The sequence below is a fragment of the Topomyia yanbarensis genome, chromosome 2 (genome assembly GCF_030247195.1).
Source record: "Topomyia yanbarensis strain Yona2022 chromosome 2, ASM3024719v1, whole genome shotgun sequence".
NCBI lineage: Eukaryota > Metazoa > Arthropoda > Insecta > Diptera > Culicidae > Topomyia > Topomyia yanbarensis.
In genome coordinates this window covers 374991905-375019776 of record NC_080671.1, presented here as the reverse complement: position 1 = coordinate 375019776, position 27872 = coordinate 374991905, and the positions used below count along the sequence as shown (strand labels likewise).

The window sequence follows — 27872 nt, the reverse complement described above, 5'->3', positions numbered from 1 at the left end:
TCAAACTTTAAAAATCGTTTTTTTCGAAATGTGCAGAATGGCGCTTGTCATAAGATAGCACAACAGCGACGAACTAGTAATACTGGCAGGACGCCTGATCAAGAAAATAGGAGTTAAACCGTTTCTCCGCATCTACAAATCGCCTGCTTGATCAGAAGATTTAGAGTAAATTTTGGCATTCATTTTGTTGTAATATTCGCTGCAACGGTAAACTTGGATTTAACACTGATATCTCCCTATCCATGGAAATAACCTTGACGTAGGTTCGCCCTCCATCACAGTGGAACACGATTTGATTAGCAAATGTGTATAAAGTTTCGTGAGACGGGTTTTTTTGGATAATATTTTTCTAGTTATTCTAATCTGCATGTTCCATCCCTGATCTAGAATACCTTGCATTTCCAGCTTGGATACTTATTTTTTTAAATAGAGAAAATTGAAACTTCTTCATCAATAATAAAAATCTAATTCAAATAAATTCTAATTCAAAATCAATAGCTTTTAGTAACAAGTAACATATTTTAGGATATTTAGCGTTCATTGTCATAGTTTTGGAACTATTTTCACTAAGAACTTTTCAAATTTTCATTCAGTTTCCAATGGTTATCTCAAGTCATCAGAATTATTGCATGTATACAATAATATTTAAGCCCCTCCCGAAACAAAATCATGATACGGGCCTGATTGCTGTATAATAGAGGCGAGTTGAACTCTCCTACTCAGCAAACCGATCTGCACGAAAGTCTCCCGGAATAATCCTCCGTCCGTCGCCTTCAAATACTTGGTGTAAACTGGTTTTAAAAAGTCTCCCGAAAAAAATCTCTTTCCGTTACCTTTAAACAACTACAGACAAATCTGCAGTGAATTCATATGGAATGACATATTTTGCCGCTCAAAGCTACCCCGAAATCATGGAACGAAAATTTACAACAAAGTAATTTTATTTTTATAGTAAAACGAAATAAAAATCCCAACGATTTGAACATTTTCAATCTATGGATACCAATACTTGTTTTAAAAATGCAAACCGTTACACCTATTGGAATTGAAGACAATTATTTAAAAAAACCTTTGAAAAATTGATCAATGTTCCTCCATTTCACGGTATGACCATTTCACGGTAACAGACCTGCTCATACAGTTTATATTAGTACAAAGTTATTCAACTTTTATTGTATTCACGGTTCAAAAAATAAATTAAGATTTTTGGAGGACCTCTTTATAATTTTTATTGAGAAAGTAGACATTAAGCTTAGGGTGTTCATATTGTCCCATCCTACCCTACATAGTTAATGATAATTCCATATAGATTTTGTCCGCATTAGATGTTAATTTTAATGCATTCAATGTTCAATATTATTTAACATTAGGTTATGGATCCAAGTGTAAATGGAAAAAGTATTTCGAAAATGTTTTGATTTCGAGAAGCTAATCCAAAATTTAGATTAATTGAAATCCAACCCTTATAAATTTTGTCGCCAACCGATTTTTCGGTTGAGTCATATTGTCTGCACACATCTGAACTAATTCGCTAATTAGCTGATCGCAAATGTGCTTGAAGTTTGAAAGCATGCGACCTTATTAAATTTATTCAAACAGATGTGGCTAGACATCGTTCTCCCTGCACTTCAACTTTGTAGACTGTCTCAGCGGAGACGGTAAAAACTGGACTAACAATACTTTAATTAGATTTCGATGCGAAGAAATTTTGTGAGTATCCAGACTCATGTTAGGTATAGTTAATCTTCTTGCTGCTTTTGAATTAAATACACCCAAAAACAAATACATGCAAATAAGTATGATTCTAATGTGAAATATGCATTACAACTGGTATAATGCATAGAAAGCGTTATTGGTCCGGGACAAGATGCATTATGCTGCTATTCACCGTAGAAACTTAAACAATCCTACACTTGGAAATGGATTGATGAATTCAACGTTATCACAGTATTGGTATTGAAATAACCCTGCACTAATACACATGCAAAAGACATTTTCATTCGCATACATGTACAAACTTACCTTACCGTTCAGGCCTTGTTATCTCTTGCTGTATGCAGAAGCCGTCTCCATTCCACTCGGTCTATTGCTGCTTGTCGCCAGCCTCGCAGTCTTCGAAGGGTCCACAGGTCGTCCTCTATCTGGTCGATCCACCGTGCTCGCTGTGCGCCCCGTCTTCTTGTTCCTGTGGGGTCGCCCTCAAGAACCTTCTTCACCAGGTCGGCATACATGTACATTCGTATGTATAAAAGACTGGTGTTCTAAAATATTTACACATGCTCATAGAACTTATTTCATCCTCATTCATTTTATCGATAGCATAGTTTCATATTACAAAGAGCAACTCGAACAAAAAAGATTATAACTACTAGAGGTCGCATGCCGCTGTTAACACTGATAATTTATCGTCTCGCTCTTACATATGCTAGGACCATTAGTTTGACACATACTGCCCCGAGTACACATATGTCAAAGTAATGGAATACAATATGCTAGAGCGAGACCCTATGTTTCAGTCTGTAAATATTTGGAGACAGCAGCGCTTTGCTCCCTCTAGTAGCTATAATCTTTTTTACTCGAACCAATCATCGAATAATTTCTGTGATGCTTATATTATAAACCGGGCGCTCCCTCAATCCCCAATGTAACAGCAACTCGTGGATTGACCTTCCGGAAGTCGCGCTTATGGCCTACTGAACGATCAGCCGCTGGTGCCCTAAGACGCTAGATTTCGCTAGATTTTCAGAGCAGCGTGCACTCAGTGCACTAGAGCGACTGCCGGAAGGCTTGCAAACTTGAATGGAAGGTTAGATTGATGATCAGGTTTAGATCATTAGATCTTGTTTGGGTTTTGCATGAATAGCAACTCTGTGCAAAATAGCAACATTCAGGATCCCGTTCAATATAAGGTATATACAGGCGGTGAACTGGATTTGCTCTGGTTTTACAAGCATAAGTGTTATTTAATCATGTTGTTGGTACTTTTCCTCGAAAATGCCATTCCACTACACCAAACCGTTCCGTTGAATGACCATCGAAAATCAATTCGAGCACCGGAACACAAACCATTTGTTTGCATTCTTTGCTGGATCGATGACTGAGAGAGCGACAATTTAGAGTCTGTATATAATATAGAGTCCCGTATAGAGGAATCCGCAACACTGCGTATACTACAGACTATTTATTTTTTTCTGGCAACCGGAATAGTTGTTGTAACTTCGAGTGACTTTGATTAAATTACAAAATAAATTCATATTGAATGAACAATTAAGCAATTTTATCGTGGCAAACGGAATATGCCAGAAAAAACCATTGCAAACATTATTTCATCTGATTTATTGAATGCTAATTAATCAATGAATAAAGTGTTTAAATTTATTCAAAGAATTCGAGCCAACGCAGGATTCAGGTTATTTTAAGCGAATTTTTCTCGGATGAACTTGACACTCGAATAGAACAGTAACAAAACATTGTCAGTGTGACAGAACAATAAGAACCATTTGCAGTGAAGTCCAATGTTATACTACAATACCAAAACAAGACTATTACAGTCACCAAGAGGGTTGGTTATGTATTGATTTTTATTTTTTTAATGTTATTTAACAAATCATTTTGTTCCACGCATTTTTTGCAGAAACAGCAACATATAATGCTAATTTACTGTATTATTGTTTGTTGAAAAATGAAATTAATTGTTACTTGAAATTTTAGTGTAAATTTATTGCAAGAACACTGCTTTGAATAACGTTCAACCGCTCTTCAATTTAAAAATAACTTGAAGTTGCTTTCTGTATCACAGTTAAGGTTTGAAATTGCTTCATCATCTTATAAGTCGGACGATAGAAAATTGTTAATGAACTTAACCGAAGACACCCGTAAATCGAATTCAACATCAACAGATCAAAAAGTGAATAATGAACCGATGGAAGAAAAAAAACCAGGTGGATAACACCAAATATAGTCTAAGTATAAAATGTCTCCCTTTTTCCAGGTGTACCTTGTAGAGTTGGAGTATTCTGAACAGGTTTCTGACGATAGCGTTTTCGACAACTCAGAACGTAATCTAGTGTACTATATTGCAGGATACTTTATTAAGAGTGTCACTACACTGTTACTGTCGGAAGCAGCCATGGCCTGATAGGAATTGTGTCAGATGGAAGTGAACTTCCCCATGGGAAGCCACCCTGGTGCGCTCGCGGGCTCCTCTATTTCCACGTAGCTCGAAGCACTCCTCATCTTGCCGGATGACCAGCACGACTGGCATCGTGCTCGCTATCACGCAGGATGCATCGTGTGATACCGTGCGGTAAGCAGATTTCACTCTGAGGCACATTACGCGGTAGGTGCTCTCCAGTTTCTGTATGTAACTGGTTACTCTCAGTGCTCTTGACCATGACAGGCCGTCGTACCTGAGGATAGATACGGTAACGCCTGCCAGTATCCTACGTCTGCTGATGCACACCTTTGAGCTGTTGGACATCATCCTCGATAATGCCGCAACAGCAGTCGACACTCTCTTGCATGTATAGTCGACATGGCTGCCGAAGGTCAGCTTGTCGTTTATAATGACTCCGAGAGACTTCAGACTCCCCTGTGAGGTGATCATGACTTCTCCTACATGGATAACTGCATGTTGTGCCGACTTGCGGTTGTTGACGATAACTACCTCCGTCTTATGCTGAGCGAGCTCCAGGCCTCTCGCCATCATCCATTCCTCCACCGTGTTGATCGCGTGTTCTGCGATTAGTTGTACCTCAGGGATTGACTCCCCATAGACCTTCAAGGAAACGTCGTCGGCAAAGTCAACGATCTTGACCGCGGGAGGGAACTTCAGTATCAGAACCCCGTCATACATGAGGTTTCATAATACCGGGCCTAGGATCGAGCCTTGCGAGACTCCGGCGGTAATAGGAACCCTTTTCTGAACGGCATCGGTCTCGTATAGCAGTACGTGGTTCTGGAAGTAACTTTCCAGGAGCCGGTACAGACCACCGGGAGGCTAAGCCGGTGTAACGAGAGCGCGATGGCATCCCAGCTTGCGCTGTTGAATGCGTTCTTCACGTCCAGTGTCACTAACGCACAGTATCGAATGCCTCGCCTTTTCCGTTGGATCGCTATCTCGGCAGTCTTCATCACTGAGTTGATAGCGTCCACCGTGGACTTACCCTTTCGAAAGCATTGGTTGCATGACAGGCCGTCCGTACCTTCTGAGTACGGAGTTAGCCTGTTGAGGATGACCCTCTCAAGCAATTTGCCAGCCAATTTCTGCCTTTTCCATCTATCGGGGAAGCGGCACTCGTCAAGGCATCTCTGCATAGCTAGCCTGAACATGTTCGGGTTCGCTATGATCGCTGCCTTGAGAACGCTGTTTGGAACTCCATTCGGCCCTGGAGCTTTGTTCATTGCTAGGGAATTAGCCACTGCAAGTAGTTCTTCATTCGTCACCGGAGCCACCATTTCGGCCGCGCCCACACTGTCTCGTGGTGCAGGTGGCCAGGGGCTTGTGGCTCGAGACGGGAAGAGTACTTCGATAATCGTCGCCAACTGGTCCGGAGACGTTCTGGGGGTGAAGAGCCCCCTTTGGTCTTGGCCATCACGATTCTGTAGGCGTTACCCCACGGATTCGCGTTGGCACTCTCACACAGGTTGTCAAAACACGCTCTCTTGCTGCTTTTAATGGCCTTGTTAAGGGCCAATTTCGCAGCTCGAAACACTTTACGGCGGTTCTCTCTTGCATCCTCGGTGCGGGCTCTTTGCATCCTACGTCTAGCTTTGAGGCAGGCTGATCGTAGAGCTGCAATCTCGGCACTCCACCTGTATACCGGGCATCTGCCGTTTCTTGGCAGTGTTTTTCTCGGCATAGTGGCGTCGCACGCGCGTGCTAGAACAGCTACCAGCGCATCCCCGCTTAGACTGTCGGTGTTGGCCTCCGGTCCCAGGGCGACGGTGAAAGCTTCGCTGTCGAAGTGATTGGACTTCCACCCGCGTACCTGACAGGGATCTCCCGCCCTCGGATGCTGCACACCATAGTTGATCCGGATTGCTAAATGATCGCTATGGGTGTAGCCTTCGTCTACCCTCCATTCCATGCCTGGAGCCAGACTCGGGCTGGCAAATGTTACGTCAATCCACGCCTCTACTCCGTTTCTACGGAATGTACTAGCGGAGCCATTATTAGCTAGCACAGTATCGAGTTTCGAAAGCGCCTCCATTAGCGCTTGACCCCTGCTATTTGTACAGCGGCTGCCCCACTCCACTGCCCAAGCGTTAAAGTCTCCCGCTATGACTACCGGTTTCCGGCCCACTAGGTCGGACGAGAGCCTGTCGATCATCTGGTTGAACTGTTCTATTGGCCACCTTGGTGGAGAGTAGCAGCTGCAATAGAACACACCATTGATCTTGGCAATCGCAACACCCTCGGCGGAGGAGTGTATTACCTCTTGAACCGGGAACCGTCCCGTTGTACAGATTGCCACCATTCCAGACCCGTCCGACACCCAATTGCCGTTGCCGGCAGGGATGCGGTACGGTTCTGATAAGAGGGCGACATCTGTCCTCGACTCCGAGACCGACTGCCACAGCAGCTGTTAGGCTTCTGCACAATGGTTAAGATTTAGCTGTGTGACGTTCATTGCTTCTTCTTATTTGCCTCACCAAAGGGACACGAACGTCCGCCCATAGCATGTTTATGGGCTTGCTTCTTAGCGGTGCAGATAAGGCCTTTATGCGCTTTAGTGCAGCCCCGCTCTTTATGCCCCTCCTCGCCGCAGCGACGACATAGTTTGTTCCTGTCTATACCCTTGCATTCGTACGACTTATGTCCGGACTCAAGGTACCGATTGTACCTATCCACTGAAGGCGGCTGGGGTATGCTAACTGGATATACTGACCAGCCGATCTTCAGTTTTCCTTTCACGGTAACCTTTTTCGCTTCCGCTTTCAGTAGCCTGAGGTAGGCTACTTGCGTGCCAGAGGGTCCCGCTCTCAAGCGCACAGAGACCCGCCCAATTACTGCGCCACATTGCTCTTAGACGGCAGCGACGACATCATCTGCGGTCGTGAACTCTTCTAGTTGCTTACACTGGAGAGTCATTTCCGCCCCTAACGATCTTACCTGGGTGCCTTCACCCAGGACCTCTTGGGCCAAGGCCTTGTATGCCGCACTAGATTGTGCGCCTCACTTCTGCACCAAGAGCATTTCGCCTGTATTGGTGCGTCTCACGCTGCGCCCGTCTTGCCCGAGGGCCGAGAGGTTTTCGGCCGCCCGCATTGATTTTAGGACGTCGGCATATTTGTCCTTGTCGGTCTGTAACCACAAAGCCTCGCCTCTGTCATTGGCCTAATTTGCGGGTCAAGGTGCGTCCGGCATCGGCTTCCTCCTACTGACCAGCTTCCAGAAGTTTTCGCCGCCTGTTCCGTTTGCGCCGGGTTGCTGGTGCCTTCTTTCTGCCCGGCGGGGTCATTTGCGCCCCGGTTTACCTCGACCAAACGGCGTTTGGCCGTCACGGTTACACACCGTTTTGTGTTATTCTATGCACCCACGCCTGGTGACTTCCTAGGACGCTTCGAGTTCGACGTCGTCTTGCGCTTGCCCCTGACCTTCGTGGGTAGCTCAGCCGCCGCTTTGAGCGACTTGGCTGCTCCATAGAAGGGGAAGGTCATCTGGGGGGGCGGGGTACCTATGTCGGCCTTTTCTCTTCCCTCCATCCTCTTGGATGCCACTGTCTGGGTTCCTCTGTCGGCCTTCTCTCGTCCTTCTACCCTCTTGACGTAAGCCTGCTGTTCCTGTCTTGCGCCTAGAACAGCTTTTCGGAGCACCAGTAGGCTCTGTTTCAGATCCTTGCTGATGTTTTGTTTCGCATTTGCGAACTCGATGATGCTATCGAATTGCTCCACAACTTTACGCATCGCAGTTAGTGGCCCGTCCAAAGCGTTAGTAGGGCTATTTCCTACAAGTATTGGGAGGGTCACTCCACTGGGGGAGACCTCATCAAACCAGCTTTGGCAAAGGGGTTCGGTACCTCCGATTGTTTGTTTTTGTTTTGTTCACTTCACTCATTGTTTCCACGAATAACGCGAGAAAAAAAGGTCCGCCACGCCAGAGCTCCGCCGTAACGTGGTAAGGGACGCTTACTGTGGGGGTTGCCCAGGTACCCCACAGGCTCCGTTAACGATCGAGCATCTTTTTCACCCCTTCGACCACTCATCCCTCGGCACGGGTCGCTTAACGCCTTGAACTTGGGGTTACGACCTTTGTTGCTTTACGTGATGACCGCGGCCCAGATCATCACAACCATCCTCCTTTACCAGGGCTTTGGACCTGTAGCTCTGGTTCTCAACAGTTGCAAGTTCGTGGGTTATTATGGACGTGCCACTATTGAGATCCGTCATTCGCTAGCGGAATTATGCATGAGGACATAGATAAAGAAGTATGTTTCTTTACTTTGCACGATAGGTAGCCGGTGACATGTTCGATAGGTAGATTTGGCTTCATTCTGTGCGAGCCTTTATATAAGTAAACAACGCCTTTGGTATGGACCATTCACTGTAGGAAAAGCTCGCCGCATAATTCTCACACCCATACTTGTGAACAGGTTAAATGTGTACCACGGCATAGCATGTATGAGATTGAGTTGTTTGCAGATAAAACAGTGTCGCTGAGTGCCCAAGCAGCACCGCTTGTTGACTAACAGTTTCTACAACTAAATTCGTTGAAAAGAAGCGTCCATAAACCATTATTCAACTGATTTAGCAACTAAAAAAGCGCACCAGCAAAAGTTTATGGTTATGCAACTAGCCGCGGCCATTGCATGTTGCAAGTGTTGTTTGGGTGTGACGTTACAAGTTTGTATAAACATCAATAGGGGCCCTTACACGCGCAATAAAAGTGTCATTATTAAGTAATGACATTACTCCTGGGAATTCCATCATCACTCGCCTTACACGTTCATTAAAAGTGAGATTACTGTAATGACATTACTAACGCCTCGTGTACGGGGCCCTAATGAGACATATTGTCCGTGCTTTTCTAAAGGAGACGCGACGATTATTTTTCGTCGCAGGAGTAGCGCTATTCGGCGCACGATTCATCGCAATGTACCTATTTCTTATATCGGATGAATGACAATTTAAAAAAGGGTGATGAAATTTTGTGTAAAAACATTTTTGTAAATAAAACATACGGAAACCTTAAGGTTCAAGTTACTTTCTTTGAGCATGTGTTAGAATTGAACGCTTGATAGTATGCGGAGGAAAAATTTTGTAAAAATTTGCCGCCGGTTTATTCCACAAAGCATTAATTAAACTGTAAAAGAAGAAAATCAGTCGATTTATTTGTGTTGCGTGCCCCGGGACAGTGTGATGGTGTGACGAAAAATTACAGCCACTCTTCAAAAGCACCATTTTACTCGGTCAATTGTATTTCCACCAACTATTTTGCATGATTTGAATCCTGATAATCTAATAAATCGACTGATTTTCTTCTTTTAGAGTTTAATTAATGGTTTATAGGGATAAACCGGTGACAAAGTTGAACGCATTTCTTCCAACGCATACTATCAAGCGTTCAATTCGTGTAGACGCTCACCGAAAGTTCTTTGAACCTTAAACTTTAGAAGCACAGTCAGTTTTATTGCCAAATTGAGATAAAGTAAATAAATTAGCACACATTAAGCTTGGGTAATACATACTTTACAACGTTTTCCAGCATTTATTATCAAATTCCAATTCCAAATTCCGCCAATTCAATTCGTCGCCTCAAAATGATTTAACGGCTCCAATGAAACGTAGAATATTTGTGTGGAATACACCTGATCGGGCAAATGCAACAGTGGCGGCGCTAAGGGGGGGGGGGGGGCGAAGGGGGCAAGCACCCCGAGCAGCAAAATCAGGAAGCGGCATTTCCTGCTCAACAAATTTTAATATTTTAATAATTGTTCAAGTTTCATTAATCTCTATAAAAATCAAGTGCTTGAATGCACATTATTTTCGCGTCTGTTGACGATTAAAAAGGTAGGGGATCGGGACAGACGGATGCGATCGAACAAAACTATACACATATTCCTCAGTCTCAAAAGATTCAACTGAGATGCGTTTCCGAGCGCACTTGAAGTTGTGGGAGTAAGCAGACTAATTTGCTGGAATTAAACCAGGAAGCTCTATCATATACAGGGTGTTTGGTCCATCGTTATCAAATTATTCTACTTTTTCCGTAAACAGCTTGTTTGTCTTTTAATGTTTCTAACTCAGAAAGTATACTTTGTGTTTTCAATCTTTTAATTTCATTGGAAAGGTGGTTCCTTTCCTGTTACGTGTAACGGGTACGTTGGTCCAGCATAGTCGATAAGACAACCGGTCTAATAAGTGTTCTATAGAAGGTTAGTTTCGTGTGGTAGCGTACGTTTTTCGACCGAATGGTTTTTTTTTTGGAACCGACGATTGGTAAGGGGTAAACAAACCAACATTTTTTGTTCACTGATTTCTAGACGGAAGATTTTCCGAGAGCTTAAAAACGATAAAGCCGTTGGGAAGATAAGACGCACCCGGCGTTCGAATAAAATTTCTTTAGAAACTACTTTATAAATTTATTCTCAGTCCGAAATATCATATTTGAAATCAAAAACAAGAAATATTGCAAGAAATTTGCATATTTTAGACTACTCAAAAATTTTCAAGCGAACTAGAATTATTTCACATGAATTATTCACTTATTTCTCATCGTGGTTATAAAGTTAAAGGTCTCTCTCTACTCGTCACAAGCAACAGCTACCGCCATCATCATCTAAAATGTTATTTTCTCGAGTATTTTTTAACCGTTGTGTATCCGACGCGGTACCCGGGTACCTTTTTAGGTTTCAATTAATGAAATTTCCATGTTTTATCCATAGCTGGAACTCGAAACTTTGCGACATCTTAGAACTTCACTAAGTCAAGCTTTTGGGTTAATAATATTATTCATATAGTAAAGGGGGGAGTGAGGAGGGGCTCCTGAATTTTTTTACTACGTAACAGGCCGACGTGGGTACCCGGGTACCCACAAAAGTGAAATACTAATAACTACGGTAATTTCCAACCGATTTTGATACTTTTTGGTGTTTTGGATTCGGGAACTCATCCACTTTTAGACTTGGTAAAAATGAATCGGGTTACTTCATTCGGTTTCCTGGAATCCGGATTTCCGGAAGCAGGTTCCAGTACTGGGATACTATTTGTGAACTTCATTGGAATACTAGCAATATGGGTATCAAAATTCTTGGAATTGCATCAGTAGGCTGTATATCGTGGTTTTGAAACCATTTGGTGCTTTGACCCCGGAACGGACATTCCGGAGCAGGTTCCCATGGGGCCGTGAGTGGCCATTCCATTCCAATTTCATTTTTTAAATTGCCATAGGGTTCCGTAACAATAAATAACAAACTTCTGAGACAATTTGAAGAGTTTTGATACTCATATTGCTAGGACATTATTAAAATTTACAAACCATACCCTCATTCGTTATCGAGCACTCAGTCGAGATAGAAGTCTTTTGTCATCGGTCCGTACACTCTATAGCGACAAATAGTGTTAATCCGCGTTCAAGGTTATTGGCACACTCTACGCCTAGTTGAGGTTTCATTATTTTTCCCTTCTTTTGTGTTTCTGTTTCTGAGTACCGTTAGCCGGTCAGTGAAGTGAAGCAGTGTTCTTTTAGTAAGCCGTCTGGATACCGTTACATACACAAGCTAAGTATTAGTTTTCGTTTCCCCTTCTTGGTTGTCTTAATAACGTGCACTGGGCAATAGGCCCGTGCAAAAATGACTTCCCCTGACGGCGGTTCATCTCAAGGTGAGATGGACGTCGAAATAAAATCGGCTCCCCGGCTCAAGGTATATCCGAGCTCGGCCACCGGGCCATTTGTGATCTTCTTCCGGACCAAAGAAAAAAAGTGTTTGAATCTGTTGCAGATTTCTCGAGTTCTGACGGATCGGTATTCGGCCGTGACAGAAATATCGAAAATTCGCCCTGATAAGCTTCGGGTGGTGGTTAACAGTTCTACTCAGGCAAACGATATTGCTGGCTACGAGCCCTTTACGAAGGAGTACCGGGTTTATATTCCAGCTAGCAGGGTTGAAGTCAGTGGGGTCGTTTCCGATTCGAGTCTGAATTGCGAGGACCTGCTAAAATATGGGACTGGCTGTTTCAAAGACCCCATGCTTAAGCCAGTGAAGATACTGGAATGCAAACGTTTGCATTCAGCATCAGTCGCAGCTGACGGCAAGAAAATATACGTCAACTCAGACTCTTATCGGGTGACCTTCGCCGGCTCTGCCCTGCCCAATTACCTCCTCTTTGACAAGGTTCGTCTACCTGTTCGCCTCTTTGTGCCGCGGGTCATGAACTGTACTAATTGCAAACAATTGGGACACACAGCCTCCCATTGTAGCAATAAAGCCCGCTGTGGGAAATGCGGTGGGAATCATGCGGATGATTCCTGTGGTAGAGATGTCGAAAAGTGTCTCTACTGTGGGGGAAACCCACATGATCTCCCTTCATGTCCCGCGTACAAACAGCGCGAGGAAAATCTTAAGCGTTCCCTTCAGGGACGCTCTAAGCGATCTTTTGCAGAAATGCTTAAGATAGCTACGCCACCTGTCTCTACGAACATCTTTACCAACTTGTCTACTGACGAAGGCGACTGTGATGAACCCCAGGAGGGAACATCTTCTGCTGTGCCTAGAAGTAGTAGAAAAAGGAAGAACATTTCCTCTTCCAAGCTTCGTCGTAAAGGCCAGAAGGTGTCTCTTCATGGTCCCCCTAAAATAACTACTCAAGGAAGTACTGGTGCAAAACCGAAGCAAGTCGCTCCGGTCTCAGTAACCTGAGCTCAGAAAAGGAGTTCCCAGCACTTCCAGGAACATCAAAAACCCCAAGTGTTCCCATATCTCAGCCAGAGAAAGAAAACAGTGCTGGCTTAATAAATTTCTCTGACATTGTGGACCGTATTCTTACAGCGTTAAACATTTCTGACCCCCTTAAAAGTATCTTGATAAGCTTTCTCCCCGCAGTAAAAACATTTTTGATGCAGTTCACTGCGAAATGGCCCCTTCTTTCAGCGATTGTATCCTTCGATGGCTAATTCATCGAACGAGGTCAAGGATTTAATCACTGTTCTACAGTGGAATTGCAGAAGCATTATCCCGAAAATCGATTCGTTTAAAATCTTACTAAATAATTTGAAATGCGATGCATTTGCCCTATGCGAGACATGGCTCACTTCAGAAATAACCCTACACTTCCACGATTTTAATATTATTCGCTTGGATCGAGAAGACTCTTACGGAGGAGTACTTTTGGGGATCAAAAAGTGCTATTCTTTCAATCGGATCGACCTCCCCTCGACACCAGGCATTGAAGTTGTCGCTTGCCAAACCAGAATTAAAGGCAAAGACCTTTGCATTGCTTCCACCTACATCCCCCCTAGAGCCTCAGTTAGCCACCGACGGCTTTGCGATATTGCGGAACTCCTCCCCGCACCGAGGCTAGTTTTAGGTGACTTCAACTCCCACGGCACGGCATGGGGTTGCTTTCATGACGATAATCGATCTACCCTACTCCATGAGCTTTGCGACAACTTCAATATGACTATTTTGAATACGGGTGAAATGACACGGATTCCTGCCCCTCCAGCGCGTCCGAGCGCCTTAGACCTGTCCCTCTGCTCGACATCGCTGCGGTTAGATTGCATGTGGAAGGTAGTCTCTGATCCCCACGGCAGCGACCATCTGCCAATCGTAATTAATATTGCTAACGGTTCAGGGCCACCGAACACAATCAATGTTTCGTATGACCTCACACGAAATATTGATTGGAAGAGCTACGCGTCCGCGATATCCGAAAAAGTAGAATCGACACAAGAGCTTCCTCCGGAGGAAGAGTACGGGTTCCTGGCTGGCTTGATTCTCGATACCGCGATTCAAGCTCAGACTAAACGCGTACCAGACGCGAATTCACGCGGGCGTCCTCCCAATCCATGGTGGGACAAAGAGTGTTCAGACGTGTACGCGGAGAAGGCCGCTGCGTATAAGACCTTCCGGGACGACGGGCTGCCAGCTAGCTACCGACAGTACGCGATGGCGGAAACGCGCATGAAGAGTTTGATAAAAGCCAAAAAACGTAGCTACTGGCGCCGGTTCGTCGACGGACTAACGAGAGAAACATCGATGAGCACTCTTTGGAGTACGGCCCGACGCTTACGAAACCGAAACAGTACTAATGAGAGCGTGGAATATTCAAACCGTTGGATATTCGATTTTGCCAAGAAGGTTTGTCCGGATTCCGCCCCGGCACAGAAGATCTACCGCGCCGCGTCCCCTCACAATAACGCGAACGAAACACCGTTTTCGATGGTGGAGTTCTCACTTGCTCTCTTATCATGTAACAATAAAGCCCCAGGGCCAGACAGAATCAAATTTAACTTGTTAAAGAATCTGCCAGACTCTGCCAAGAGACGCTTGTTGAATTTATTTAATAAGTTTCTTGAGGGTAATATTGTCCCTCATGACTGGAGGCAAGTGAAGGTCATCGCCATTCAAAAACCAGGAAAACCAGCCTCCGACCACAACTCGTATCGACCGATTGCGATGTTGTCCTGTATCCGAAAGTTGTTCGAGAAAATGATCTTGTTCCGCCTCGATAATTGGGTTGAAGCAAATGGCTTACTGTCAGATACACAATTTGGTTTCCGCAAAGGCAAAGGGACGAACGATTGTCTTGCGTTGCTCTCAACAGAAATTCAAATGGCTTATGCTAGCAAAGAGCAGATGGCATCAGTTTTCCTAGATATAAAGGGGGCTTTTGATTCAGTTTCTATCAAAATTCTTTCTGAGAAGCTGCACCAGCATGGTCTTTCACCGACTCTAAACAACTTTTTGCTAAACTTGCTGTCTGAAAAACATATGCATTTTTCGCATGGTGATTTATCGACATCACGAATTAGCTACATGGGTCTTCCCCAGGGCTCATGTCTAAGCCCCCTTCTCTATAACTTTTACGTGAATGACATTGACGAATGTCTTGTCAATTCCTGCACGCTAAGGCAGCTTGCAGATGACGGTGTGGTCTCTATTACAGGTCCCAAAGCCGTCGATCTGCAAGGACCATTGCAAGATACCTTGGACAATTTGTCTGCTTGGGCCCTCCAGCTAGGTATCGAGTTCTCCACGGAGAAAACTGAGCTAGTCGTATTTTCAAGGAAGCGTGAACCAGCGCAACTACAGCTTCAATTAATGGGTCAAACTATTGCTCAGGTTTCAACTTTCAAATATCTCGGGGTCTGGTTCGACTCTAAAGGAACCTGGGGATGTCACATTAGGTATCTGAAACAGAAGTGCCAGCAAAGGATCAACTTTCTCCGTACAATAACAGGAACATGGTGGGGTGCCCACCCAGGAGACCTGATCAGGCTGTACCAAACAACAATATTGTCGGTGATGGAGTACGGGAGTTTCTGTTTCCGCTCCGCTGCGAACATACATTTCATCAAACTAGAGCGAATCCAATATTGTTGTTTGCGTATTGCTTTGGGTTGCATGCACTCGACCCATACGATGAGTCTCGAAGTGCTGGCGGGCGTCCTTCCGCTGAAAAATCGATTTTGGGAACTCTCATATCGATTGCTCATCCGATGCGATATCTTGAACCCGTTAGTAATTGCAAATTTCGAAAGGCTTGTCGAGCTCAATTCTCAAACCCGATTTATGTCCTTGTACTTCGATTACATGGCACAAAATATCAATCCTTCTTCATACTATCCCAACCGTGTCAATCTCTTTCATGCTTCTGGTTCAACTGTATTCTTCGACACATCCATGAAAGACGAGATTCGTGGAATCCCGGATCACATACGTCCGCAAGTGATCCCAAGCATCTTTCATAGTAAATTTCGAGAAGTCGACTGCAACAAGATGTTTTACACCGACGGGTCAAGCCTCGACGGCTCCACTGGCTTCGGTATATTCAATCAAAACCTCACCGCCTCATTCAAACTCAATGATCCTGCTTCAGTTTACGTCGCAGAACTTGCTGCTATTCAGTATACCCTTGGGATCATTGATACTTTGCCCACCGATCATTACTTTATTGTCTCGGATAGCCTCAGCTCAATCGAGGCTCTCCGTTCAATGAAACCTAGAAAGCACATTCCATATTTTCTGGGGAAAATCTGGGAGCGCCTGCGTGCTTTGTCTGTAAGATCGTACAAGATTACCTTAGTTTGGGTTCCCTCGCATTGCTCCATTCCAGGTAATGAAGAAGCGGACTCTTTAGCTAAGGCGGGCGCTTTACAAGGTGACATATATGAAAGACCAATTAGCTTCAGCGAATTTTTCAGTATCACTCATCAGAGAACCCTCGAAAGTTGGCAAACTTCATGGAGCAATGGTGAACTGGGAAGGTGGCTACATTCGATAATCCCTAAGGTATCGACGAAACCTTGGTTCAGAGGGATGGATGTGGGTCGGGATTTCATTCGCGTGATGTCTCGGCTCATGTCCAATCACTACACGCTGGACGCACATCTCCGGCGTATTGGGCTCGTGGATAGCGGTATCTGCGCTTGTGGCAACGGTTATCACGAAATCGAACATGTTGTCTGGGCATGCGCCGAGTACTGTTCTGCCAGATCTCAACTATTCGATTCCCTTCGGGCCCGAGGAAGATCACCCAATGTCCCGGTTCAAGATGTACTAGCAAGCCGCGATATTCTCTACATGTCCCTTATATACACGTTCCTCAAAACCATCAATATCCAAATTTAAATGCCCCTATCTTTTCTCTTATTATTCCCAGAAGTGCCCTCTTCCGCCTACCGTACCCCAACGATGGTTTGATACGACTCCAAGACGAGACAAAACATCTGTCGAATGAACCAACAACACGAGATCTACAGTACAACATCACACACGCAGCGCGGTGTGTTCCCGATCCGTATCTGAGCCGTACTACGAAATCGTCTGGAGGAACCCCTGCCGGCTCGAGGAAAACCGCCCGGCGTCCCAATACTTGATACATCCGTTCGAATCTGTAATCCTGGTCGTTGATTCCTGATGCCGGAAACTGAAAGTTTATATCCCCCCCCCCCTGTTCAGCCTTGTCCACCCTCTCTCCCATGTCTCTGATACACAGATGTATGACTTCACCCCTTCTCCCCTTGAATATCTTCCCAAAACTTATGTGCCCCCCTATCTTCTAGTGTTAGTTGATCAATCCGTTCGAATCTGTAATCCTGGCCGTTAATTCCTGATGCCGGAAACTGAAAGTTTATATCTCACCCCCCACCCCCCCTCCCTCTTCAGCCTTGTCCGCTCTCCCTCCCATGTCTCTGATACACAGATGTATGACTTCATCCCCTTCTCCCCTTGAATATATTCCCAAAACTTAAGTGCTTAGTTTTAGTTGATCAATATTTAATCTCGTTAAGAAATGCCCAACAGTACCACTACTTTAAAATAGCCCTAATTAATTCCCCTTAATCTTGAACCACTCTTTCTAGTTATTTCTAGTTAATAAGCTTGTAAAATGTTCCGCTTAGTTAATAATTAATTTCTCCTACAATCTCCCTTCTAAAAATCATAAAGTGAATTACTATACAAAGAACACACAAAATGACCCGTCCCCCAAATCTTACGTATATTATATTATACCCTCTTTTATATGTATAAGTTAGCTGTAAAGTTTTTTTTTTAGTTTCATTATATAAAACAAAATAATATTGAAATGTGTAACCCCCTAGTTTTAAGAAATTCAAAATGTAAAACAATGAAAAAATGGCACCTTTAAGCTAACGCATACGTGCCTTATCAAATAAACAAATTGAAAAAAAAAAAACCATACCCTAGTACTGGAACACTACTCCGGAAAATCCGGATTACCAAGCACCAGATCCATTCATCCGGTTCATTCCGGCGTCGGCGGTAAAACATGATGATGAGTTATGTTCTACCATAGACCATGCGGTAGACTTGGGTGCAACGCCCAACTCCTACTCTGCATAAGGCAAAGAATTCTTCACATTTCCTTTCGATCATGCCCATATGAGCCTGCCTAGTTCTAGTTTTCCGTTCTAAGTTTATAACTGATTCGCTCTAGAATACCTATCCGTCTTTCAATTTCATTGCTTTCGTTTCTCTTAGTCTCAAATTTGCCGAAAATAGCCAACAAAATCGATACAGTAGAACCTTGCGGCAATTAAAACATAGTAACACAAAAACTATTTATCGGGTCTAAAAAATTAGTTACGCGGTCATTTGTTATGTTCTTTTGTTAAAAGTATTACGCGGTATTTTTCATAACAATCAGTTGAAAATGGCAATGTTATTCATTTTTTTTTTCTCCAAATTAACTTTTAAGGGGACGGTTTTATATAAAATTTTCAAAAAATCCATTTTTTTGCTCGATTACGTATACATTTAAAAGTATGTGTGTAAACTTTGAAGTTAAAATTAGGAAAAACAACGGAAGCTATGATTATAGAATCCCACAGTTCTCGCAATGCCTCACTAATCCCTTAAGAGTTCATGCAAGTCAGTATCTAATTTGGAGAAACAAAAATTAACTTTATCATTTTTAACCGTATTTGGAGATAAACAGATCGTTAAATGCTGAACTAAATCTCTCTAAATTTTTAATAAAATAAGAATGTTGAGTAATTTTCCTAATTTTCACGAAAAAATCGCAAAATATTGATTGTTTAAAAATTGTTGTCCCAAACTCGCAGAGTATTTTAAACAAAAGACCATAACTTAGCATACCGTTGGAAAAATCTTTTTTTCAGAACACAGAATTTGAAAATCGGTTAAAAAATAACAGTGTAAATTTTTTTTAGCGGCAAAGGTTCGAAAAATACGATTTTTTTTTTGCAATATATCAAGATTTTGAGGGAATACAGCATTTTTCATACATTATTTTGAATTCCATTTGATGAGATCATCAACCTCTTCTAGGTCAATTGAAAAGTACAAAATCACTATAGCACCGTGTTATTTGTAATACTCCAAAGGCAAGAAGAAAGTGAACATTGTGATAATTTAGTATGAAAAGTTAATATTTATATAATATACATTAACCCATTCATGCCCGACTTTTCCCTGGCTCCAAAACAACTGTGGGGATCAAGAAGCATGAAAAACCTGATTTAGGTTCTTCTTTCGCAGTGCTGCAAGCTACTCAAAATTTACCATCCGATGCTCAATACAATTCCCCTACAATATTTACAATAATCAAAAAGTAGTCGAAGACAGCCTAAATTGATAGGGTTTATCAGTTTTCAATAATAATTCGAGTCATCATAAATTTATCAAAAAATTATGTTATGCCCTTAACAGAAACTGTCCTTGGTAGCACTGTTCCAGCGGGATCTAGCCAGAGAAATTGCAATTACTTCAGTTCTACGAATAATACGTATATATGGTATTGCTCAAATGAAATTTAATAATCTCAGTAATTAATTTTATAAGCTAGTCTTGCTATAGCCAAAACTTATAGTTATAGATAGAAATTGGGTTTAATGGGGTTAAAGGTATATAAAGTTTCTCTGATCGTTTAGCTAGAGAATTTAAAAAAAGACATGGTTGATCGCCAGTAATTCACAAGAATTCTATTTTAAAATGATTTGTCCCATTCTTTGATCAGTGTTTTTAAATATGTAAGTTTTGAAAATACGTTAATTTTTTTAAAATTATTGTGATGTATTCAATAGAAACTTTTTAGTAACCTCGCGATTTGTTTTGTCTTTATGTAATATTAAAATTAATTAATCTTGCACTTAAATTTCATACTTTACTTTTATATTTAGGGTAATTATAACTAATATCTTATATTTTATAGAGGATCTACCAATAGTGCAGCGCGAACATGTGAGCGGAGTCGTAGCGCTACCTTTCGCGAGGAAATTTATGCGCAGCACTACCGCCATGAAAAAATATTGACAATAAAATGTGAAGAAGGTCATTTTCATGTAGACATTTTCTAATACTTTTATCATATTTGTTTCATATAGGTGGGAAAAAATCGAACTCTTTAAAAAATTCATTACAAAAGGGGCGGCAATTTTAATTTTTGGCCCCGAGCGGCAAAACACCTCGCGCCGCCACTGAAATGCAAAGCAATCAGAATGGATTAATACTTTCACAAGCGAATTCATTATACTGTAGCGTATATTCTTTTTCAATTTGTTTTATCATGAATTATGTTGTTTTGGTATAATGCCGTAGCTATATTTGGTCTACAATGCAAAGAAGGCATGATTCTAATCCGGAATATGCACAAAACGATTATTTGCATCGGGGATATGTTTTGGGTGTAGTGATAATTCCTTTTGCCACTCGTAATTGAATTTTAATGTAACCCGATGCTTTCGGGATGAATGCAGGATACGCTCAAGAAAACTATTGAAGCTGTTCGTTTACCAGATGTTTGCTCAATTTTTGTTAGACTGAAACAGTTTTCAGAAAGTTTCATGAACCGACTCATACTAGTAGTCGATAAAAAGGTACTGTATGAATCAATATTAACTAGCTCTATTTGTCAGGTCTCCCACATTATTCAGAGTTTAAGTACAACAACTCAACACCTTTCATGAATGCTTTATACAATATTAACGTTCCTTAGACAATTTTAGCTAATAATGGAAAATGTGAGACACCTTCTAGAATGTCTAGTCAGGAGGGACAAGCCCTTTAAATCCGAGACGTCTGGTCATTTTAATTTATTTCAAATTCCCCCTAACCAAAACACGTGTGGTCGAGTTAATGAGAAGACTGCTATAGTAAATCACAATTGTTTTGATGTAAATCGACATGCTTGTAACAACAGATGGGATGAAAGTAATGAATATCTTTACCCCACAACCATAAATTACGTCTTACAGTTAGATGATGCGTTGACACAACGAATGAACGGTTGACAACAAGTAATTAGCTCCCAGCTGCTCCTATGGTAATTGGATTGTAAATTAAAATTCTGTTCATTGTGTTTCATCCATGCAGCAGAAATCAAAATCCATTTGCTTCGCAGATAAATATTGCTATTGTCTGTAGCGTTCTGGATGGCGGAGATCATAGCTTAGTTGGTATGTCGGTTGTCTTGTGTGGAACCCAGCTGAGTTCACAATACTCGAACATAGAGATGGAGTTTTGTTCACTGCATGACTCGAACATGCTTAGAAAATCTAGATAATAATAAAAATGTCAGCATACTGTTACATTCCTCAAGGAATTAAATAATACTTACACAGACGAAGATACTTGATATTGATTACTTCGCAAAAACCCATAAGTTTATGTTATTATTCAGTTTCCGACTATAGTTTTCCAGTCCATGATTTCGTATTCCATTAAGTTGTTTTCATTTCCTTTTGTTGACAAAGCTGGAACAAACCAAGGCATATCCTTTTATCATCTGGCTGGTTTTGAGCTGATAATATTCATATACCTACGTTCCATCGTAGGCGGATTTGTCATTTGTCTAGTCCAAACTGCTGTAGCACATTAAAGGTGCATATTATCTACGTTTCAGTTGGACTACAAATCCACTAACAAATGAACCGCAACTTGTCGACATTATCACAATCCAGCCAGCTCCCTTCTCTCGCAAATTTAATGGTAGGATTTAAAATTCGTCTAACTTTGCAACTGCCTTCGCAGCCCACCTAAGGACCATTTTGGCAACGTGTCCCCTTCTAAGAATTCCTTATTTTATTTCCTTGGCTTCCAAAAAGTTAATGGCTCTTGACTCCATTATAGTTGCTTCCTTAGTTCGCCCTGAAACTGGCAAGGCAGGCAGTTGACGAATAATCAACGGTATAATCTGGAATTGTCGCACAGTTTGACGCTCTAAACAACTTGTCACAAAGTGCCTAAAAACTTTTCTGCCTATAACTAAAGCCGTTAGAAGCAAGTTGGTTCGTTCGTTTAGACCAACTCCGTACAACTCTGGCAAACCGATGAAAACGGACAAGTCAAATAGTGTTCCTGGTATAATTAAAAGAAAACCTTATCGGGAGGCAATGTGTGTTTAAAGGCCGGAAAGGTCTACACAGTTTTGCAGAAGTGGGACTCTATTTCCCTCTATAGACAAATATTCAAGCATTTGTTAGTTAGTGTCGCAAGCACACGATTTATTTTCAGATAATTTAAATGTGTTTTTTCTCCCTCTTTCCAACATTGCTCTGGCGGATTCAAACGCAATCGTTCCTGCCTGCTACACAGCTGCCGTTGTGATAACGTTTTTCATCTGCTGGGCGCCATTCCACGCGCAACGACTACTGTTCCTGTACGGTCGAGAGTGGCAGCATTTCTCCGCGGTCAATGTGTGGCTGTTCTGGGTGGCCGGATGGCTGTACTACGTGTCCTGGTAAGTAGTTATTATTTTCAGAATTCTGGAATTTTCATTACTAAATATGGTATGTATAGTTTATGGTTCTTATAAAGACAAATTGATAAATCAATAAGAGAACACAATCAAATGAACTCACTCTTGATCAGCTCTCCGTTAGATGCCCATTTTTACAGATGGATCTCCTACCGTATACGAGTAACTGGGTGCGTGAAAATAAAATCCACCAATTATAAATCCCATAGTTTATGCACTTTCGGCTAGTTGAGGCTATGGCCTATTATTTCAGCGACCCCACCATTAACAGAAATTGGACATCCAATTAGTTTAGAACAATTCGCCCAGGGGACCCATTAATGAGTACAATTAAATAGAGCAGCCTAGCGCAAATGATAATATCATTAAATTGGTTCAAAATGCAACATCACGGGACTCAGATTATTTTGAATAACGGATCCAGAAAGTCAAGGGTTTTGGGCAGTGTTTGTCGGAGTAAGTCAGAATCAGTATTGCCAAATATGCCATATTTTCCTTTGGAATCAAAAGAATTTTTTCCTCGTGTATATAAGTACCTCTAAAGGATGTTTTTTTTATCATTTCTTTCATGCCAAACTTTTTCTAGTGCATGCGAGGTTTCAAAACTATTTTTCATTGAAAACGGTGATGTTAAGAAACACTGTTCCTCTGCTCAGTACAATTCTCCTAAAATATTTACAATAGCCCAATACAATACAACGTGAACTATCCCTGGCAGCACTGCTCCATCAGAATTCAATCAGACTAATTGCAATAACTTCAGTTCTAGAGCAGATCCTTGTAACTGTTAATACTCAAATGAAAGGTAATAGTCACATTTATTAGCCTTACTTGTTTAGGTGAGCGAATCTTGCCTCAATCAAGAGTTATAGCTTTTAAAACACGTTGTTGTCCACAAACAACATGGGTATTAGAGTGGCTCGCGGTTGTATGGGAAAACTTCAAAATGATTTGAACTAACGGGCACAGCACTTTTTGAGTTCCTTTTGTGGTCCCAAATGCCTGTGTAAAATTTGGTAGCGATAGGTTAAAAATTCTGACTCTGAACGGCTAAGAAATAGGTTTTTAAAATATGTAAAACTTATAAACCGCCGGAAACGCTCTCGATCGCATAGCAACCAATTTACTAGTTGTATTTCTGAAATCGATTGGTTAAAATTTGGTACAGCTAAACGATTGTTGATTTTTCTAAACATTCATTTTTGTTTTCATTTCAATAAAACAGTGGCTGACACAACTAAAATATCTAGTCGAAAATATTATGATGTCAGTTAGCCTAGACGCACACCATCTGATTCAGCCCATTAAATTAGTTGTAACAACTAATGTTGTTGTTAATTTTAAGATTGGAGCGAGTTCAAAATTAAAACCAAGTTGGTTGCTACAATCAATTGCATTATTAATTCAGTGCGCAATCAGTTGTAATAGCAAATGATTTTGTTAATTCGAAAATGGATTTTTAATTCAGAAATAAAGTTGTTTCAAACTTTCAATTTACGTTTCTCAATAAATAAATATTCAAATGAATCAATTTTATTGGTTTATTGAACTACAGATGCAATCAAATCAAAACATAAGTTAATTAGAGATTACATTAATTTATTATAATGTTGCATGCTTTGGTGATCGTGAGATGAAATAAAGTCATTATAAACTTGTCATATAAATGCTTCCCCCAACATGAAGAATTCATTCCGTTTAAAATGAACTGTGAACTCTGTCGAAACAAGGGTCGAGTTTTCAATACTAAAGCCTTCTTTTAATCAATGTAATGGTAGTTGTCATTGTCATTTCTCAGCCCACACCCTGGCAGACGTTCATCCGCCCATCTAGACTCTGTCAAGATGAGGGCCTACAAAGCCTAACTGTTCGTATGTGCTAGTCCGTATAGCACACCAGTTTCTTCCACAAGCAGGTGCCGGCTGTTAACCAGTCCCACAAGTTTCAGATACATTACATAGAGGATAGTTGGAGACAGAAAATGAAGAGATAGTAAAGAGATTTTGGTGTGCTGAAACGAGACAAGAAAAGCAAAATAATTGTGATTAGTTTTTTTTTTATCGAGCAGATGGGACTGCAGCTTAACGTAACGTCAAGTTCTCTATTTTGTCTGGTCCAATGTATCCTGCTCCTAACAACGCGTGCTAAGTCGTCAGTGATGCAATTAAAACTTCGCATTGATTCCGCTTCTATTTTCTTCCTGATCTCCTCATGGGTCCCCTAGATCAGAAGCGGATCAATCGACTGTTAAGTAAATTAGAGATCGCAGTCAGCCGTGATGTCCACGAATTTCATACATACATACAAACTATTTGGCGCAAGTTCAGAGCGTGTAACGTCGTTTTGCATTGAATCCGCTTCTGTCTCTTCCTAATCTCCTTTTTGTCTGCTAGTTCCGAAGCAGATCAATCGACTATTAAATGAAACGGTAAACATACTAGCAGTATTAGTCCTTACTCGCGAATACTTTTCCTTCAACTGTGCTGTTTCTTCTCTACCTTATAACATAACTCGATTATCCCTGTTCTAGTCAATATACATATTCAATACATTATGGACCAGGCAAACCCTTAATTTTTCTAATATTATTTTCCTGAGTAGCTATACCAGTGAAGGTATTTTAGGATTCCGCAAAAGGAATCTCTGCCAATAAAGGCGTAAGAAATATTTATCCACTATTAACCATAAAGTTTGCTCGAACCGAATGTCCGCCTGGTTCGACTCGAATAGACCACACCGACCCGAAAGGGTTGCTTATCATTTCTGAAAGCCGGTGTGCTTGGTCGAGTTTAGTAATCATAAGAACAAGTCCTGAATAATTAACTATCTCTTAGGTGCCAGTCCTGCACTCCTTTCCTGAACTAGCCTCATACTCACGATCAAAAGAGTCGACCACTAGTAGGATCCACATGTCCCCCACCCAAGCGAATTGATCAACTTGCAAGTAGGAGCACATATCTACCAACCAGCCAAGAAGACTTCCGAATCAATGAGAATGGACCATGCCAGTCGAAGGCCACAGGCCCAGCGCCATCTCGTACAGTGTCATTGTCATTTCTAAAGATAAAGATTTCTCCTCTGTTGTCGGTTTCCCTGTTCGCAGTCCTCCCTCCTATTCCTGATCTGTTTGGGCCACTGGCTTTCCGTTTCCTTGGCCGTCCCGCTCTCCCGCATACATCGTAGCAGGAGAAACAAATGAAAAGACAAAACAAAAAATGAAAATAAATGGACGTCTGCTATCTGTGCCTAAATTGATGTTGCTTCTCAGTTTTGCACGACCCAGGGGGGACTTGGCCTTGATCCCAATGCTCTGTCACCGATGTTACGTGATATTCGTTATGGAATATTCTTTGTTTGGGGGCCCTTCATAAACAATGTTGTACGTTTTTTATCCCTGATCCGCTGATACGTTTAAAATTCATTTTTAGTTTTTTTATCTCGTTACGTGACGCTCTTCCCTATTGTCAATATCCAACATCATTTATGAATGGTCCCCTGGTGATATATTTAGAGCAGACAATCCAATGAGAAATAGGATTGACAGGATTTTAGTGCGCTCTTGGCACCTTGTGTCACATCTTCATGTTTGTTATACATACTAAGTATACCAAAGCATGCGATGTGATGACCGGAAGATTAGAGAAGCAACTCCTCCCCTTCCCCCCCAAGGGTCGAGTTTTCAATACTAAAGCCTTCTTTTAATCAATGTAATGGTAGTTACTTACAAAATGTTAGCAAATTTGGGCTAACGTAATTGGTATACGGCCGATAATCGAAAGTTATTCCCATGTTCTATGGAATTCCTTATTTACATGAGACTGACTTGCGCTTATAGGCTGTATTGCAGTTCGTGAATTTGTAATTTCTTTTTTAGTGATTACACGCATTAGTTTTCTATATATACATGTCTTAGCACACATCTTTTTGCACTAATTATCTATAGCAATTGCTTCAAATAGTTAATAAAAATTTATTATTTTAGGAATAATCAAGATCGCCGATCTTATTTTACACGTTTCATAAGAAAGTAGTAATATTATCACGTATGGATATGGTCATACTTACAAGCACCTGCAAGCACTTATCAATAATATTCATTTTGTTTTTACTTCTATACTTGTTTTTTAGTTATTCAATTGCAGTGGGTATTCCTTTTTTACATTCCTCTTTTGAACCTACAAATAAAATAAAATATGAGCTAAAAATAAATACACATCACTAAAAAACTAATTTCGATGGCTCCCGTTAGTTGCGAAGCCATAACTAATATATGCAATCATGTCATAAAAACTACAAGGGGCAGCCCTATGGGGTTGCACGAGCTGTAGACGTAGGACTATACTACTTAATGTAAAATATTTATTTTCTTAGTACATTTATAGTAATAATAAATTAAACATATTTCTTACGTATGGTTTAATCACAACCAATCAACATCGAATATTACATATTGAACCAAACCTTCTTGGTTATCAGGTCATTTCATTTGTAGTAGGTGATCGAATCCGATTAAACTTATTTAAGAAGATCTGAAGAAAGAAGACAGAAAACTGTGACCGAACTAATATCTGGAACTAAATTTTTATAGCATAAGGTAAGCTTGTAAAAACTTTTCGAATGTGTGTGGTTAAAAACTCGGACCAGTGAAGAAAAATCAAATTTTAGACATTATAATCACATTTCATGTATAGACCAAGCATTCTAGTTATATTTTGCCATTATTGTAACTTTCCCAAAGTACGCATACAAATATAGCGAATGCAGTGGTCTTTATCATATATCGAAACTATAAATATACAAGAATCGAAAACAATTTTATATATGCAACGGTTTTTCAAGTGGCAGTGTATTCATTCATAAATAGGCTTTGTAGTATGTACCTATTAGTAGAATCAAAATACTATAAGCTGAGTGGAAATGAATCACGTGATGGGGAAATGAATCAATGAATTGATCGAACGTAAATAATAAACTTTCGTTGTGCAATTTAGTAACAAATTAGATCTACCTACCTACACATTCGCCTAAACATTAAACACAAGCACACAAAGCAAAATGAATCAACGCTGATGATGATGGGTAGAGCGAAAGAGACAACTAATACCACGAATGTGTACGAATAATTATACATAAAAGTGTGCTGGAAAGCAGTGCCACGGACTTCTAACTCAGCTACACTGGCTGAGTTAGCTAAACAGCGGAGTGGTCTGTTTCGCCTGCCGCTCAACAGACAACTGAGCGTGCTCGCCGAAATCCGTCCGTTTAAATAGTCGATGATGACGTCATTCATAGAAGCGTAGCGCGCTAGGTACACAAATCTGTCGTGCTGGACTAGGGAAGCGCTATCTTCTGTGTGTAAATGCGCGATATTTTGACTAGGTTGTTCATTATTTAAATTTTTAATGCCATGATATCAAAAATCTTTGGGTTTATCTATTCGAATCTATTCTTAGAAGTATTTCGGGGCG

The 27872-nt window shown here is 41.3% G+C and overlaps 1 protein-coding gene across 1 annotated transcript in view; it reads left to right on the top strand.

Annotated features, from left to right (window-relative positions):
* LOC131684601 (neuropeptides capa receptor-like) overlaps nt 1-27872 on the top strand; it is a 329157-nt gene that overhangs the window by 202937 nt on the left and 98348 nt on the right. The window contains exon 8 of the mRNA XM_058967615.1: nt 22242-22386. Coding sequence (XP_058823598.1) covers nt 22242-22386 — 145 coding nt within the window. The remainder of the gene's footprint in view (nt 1-22241; nt 22387-27872) is intronic.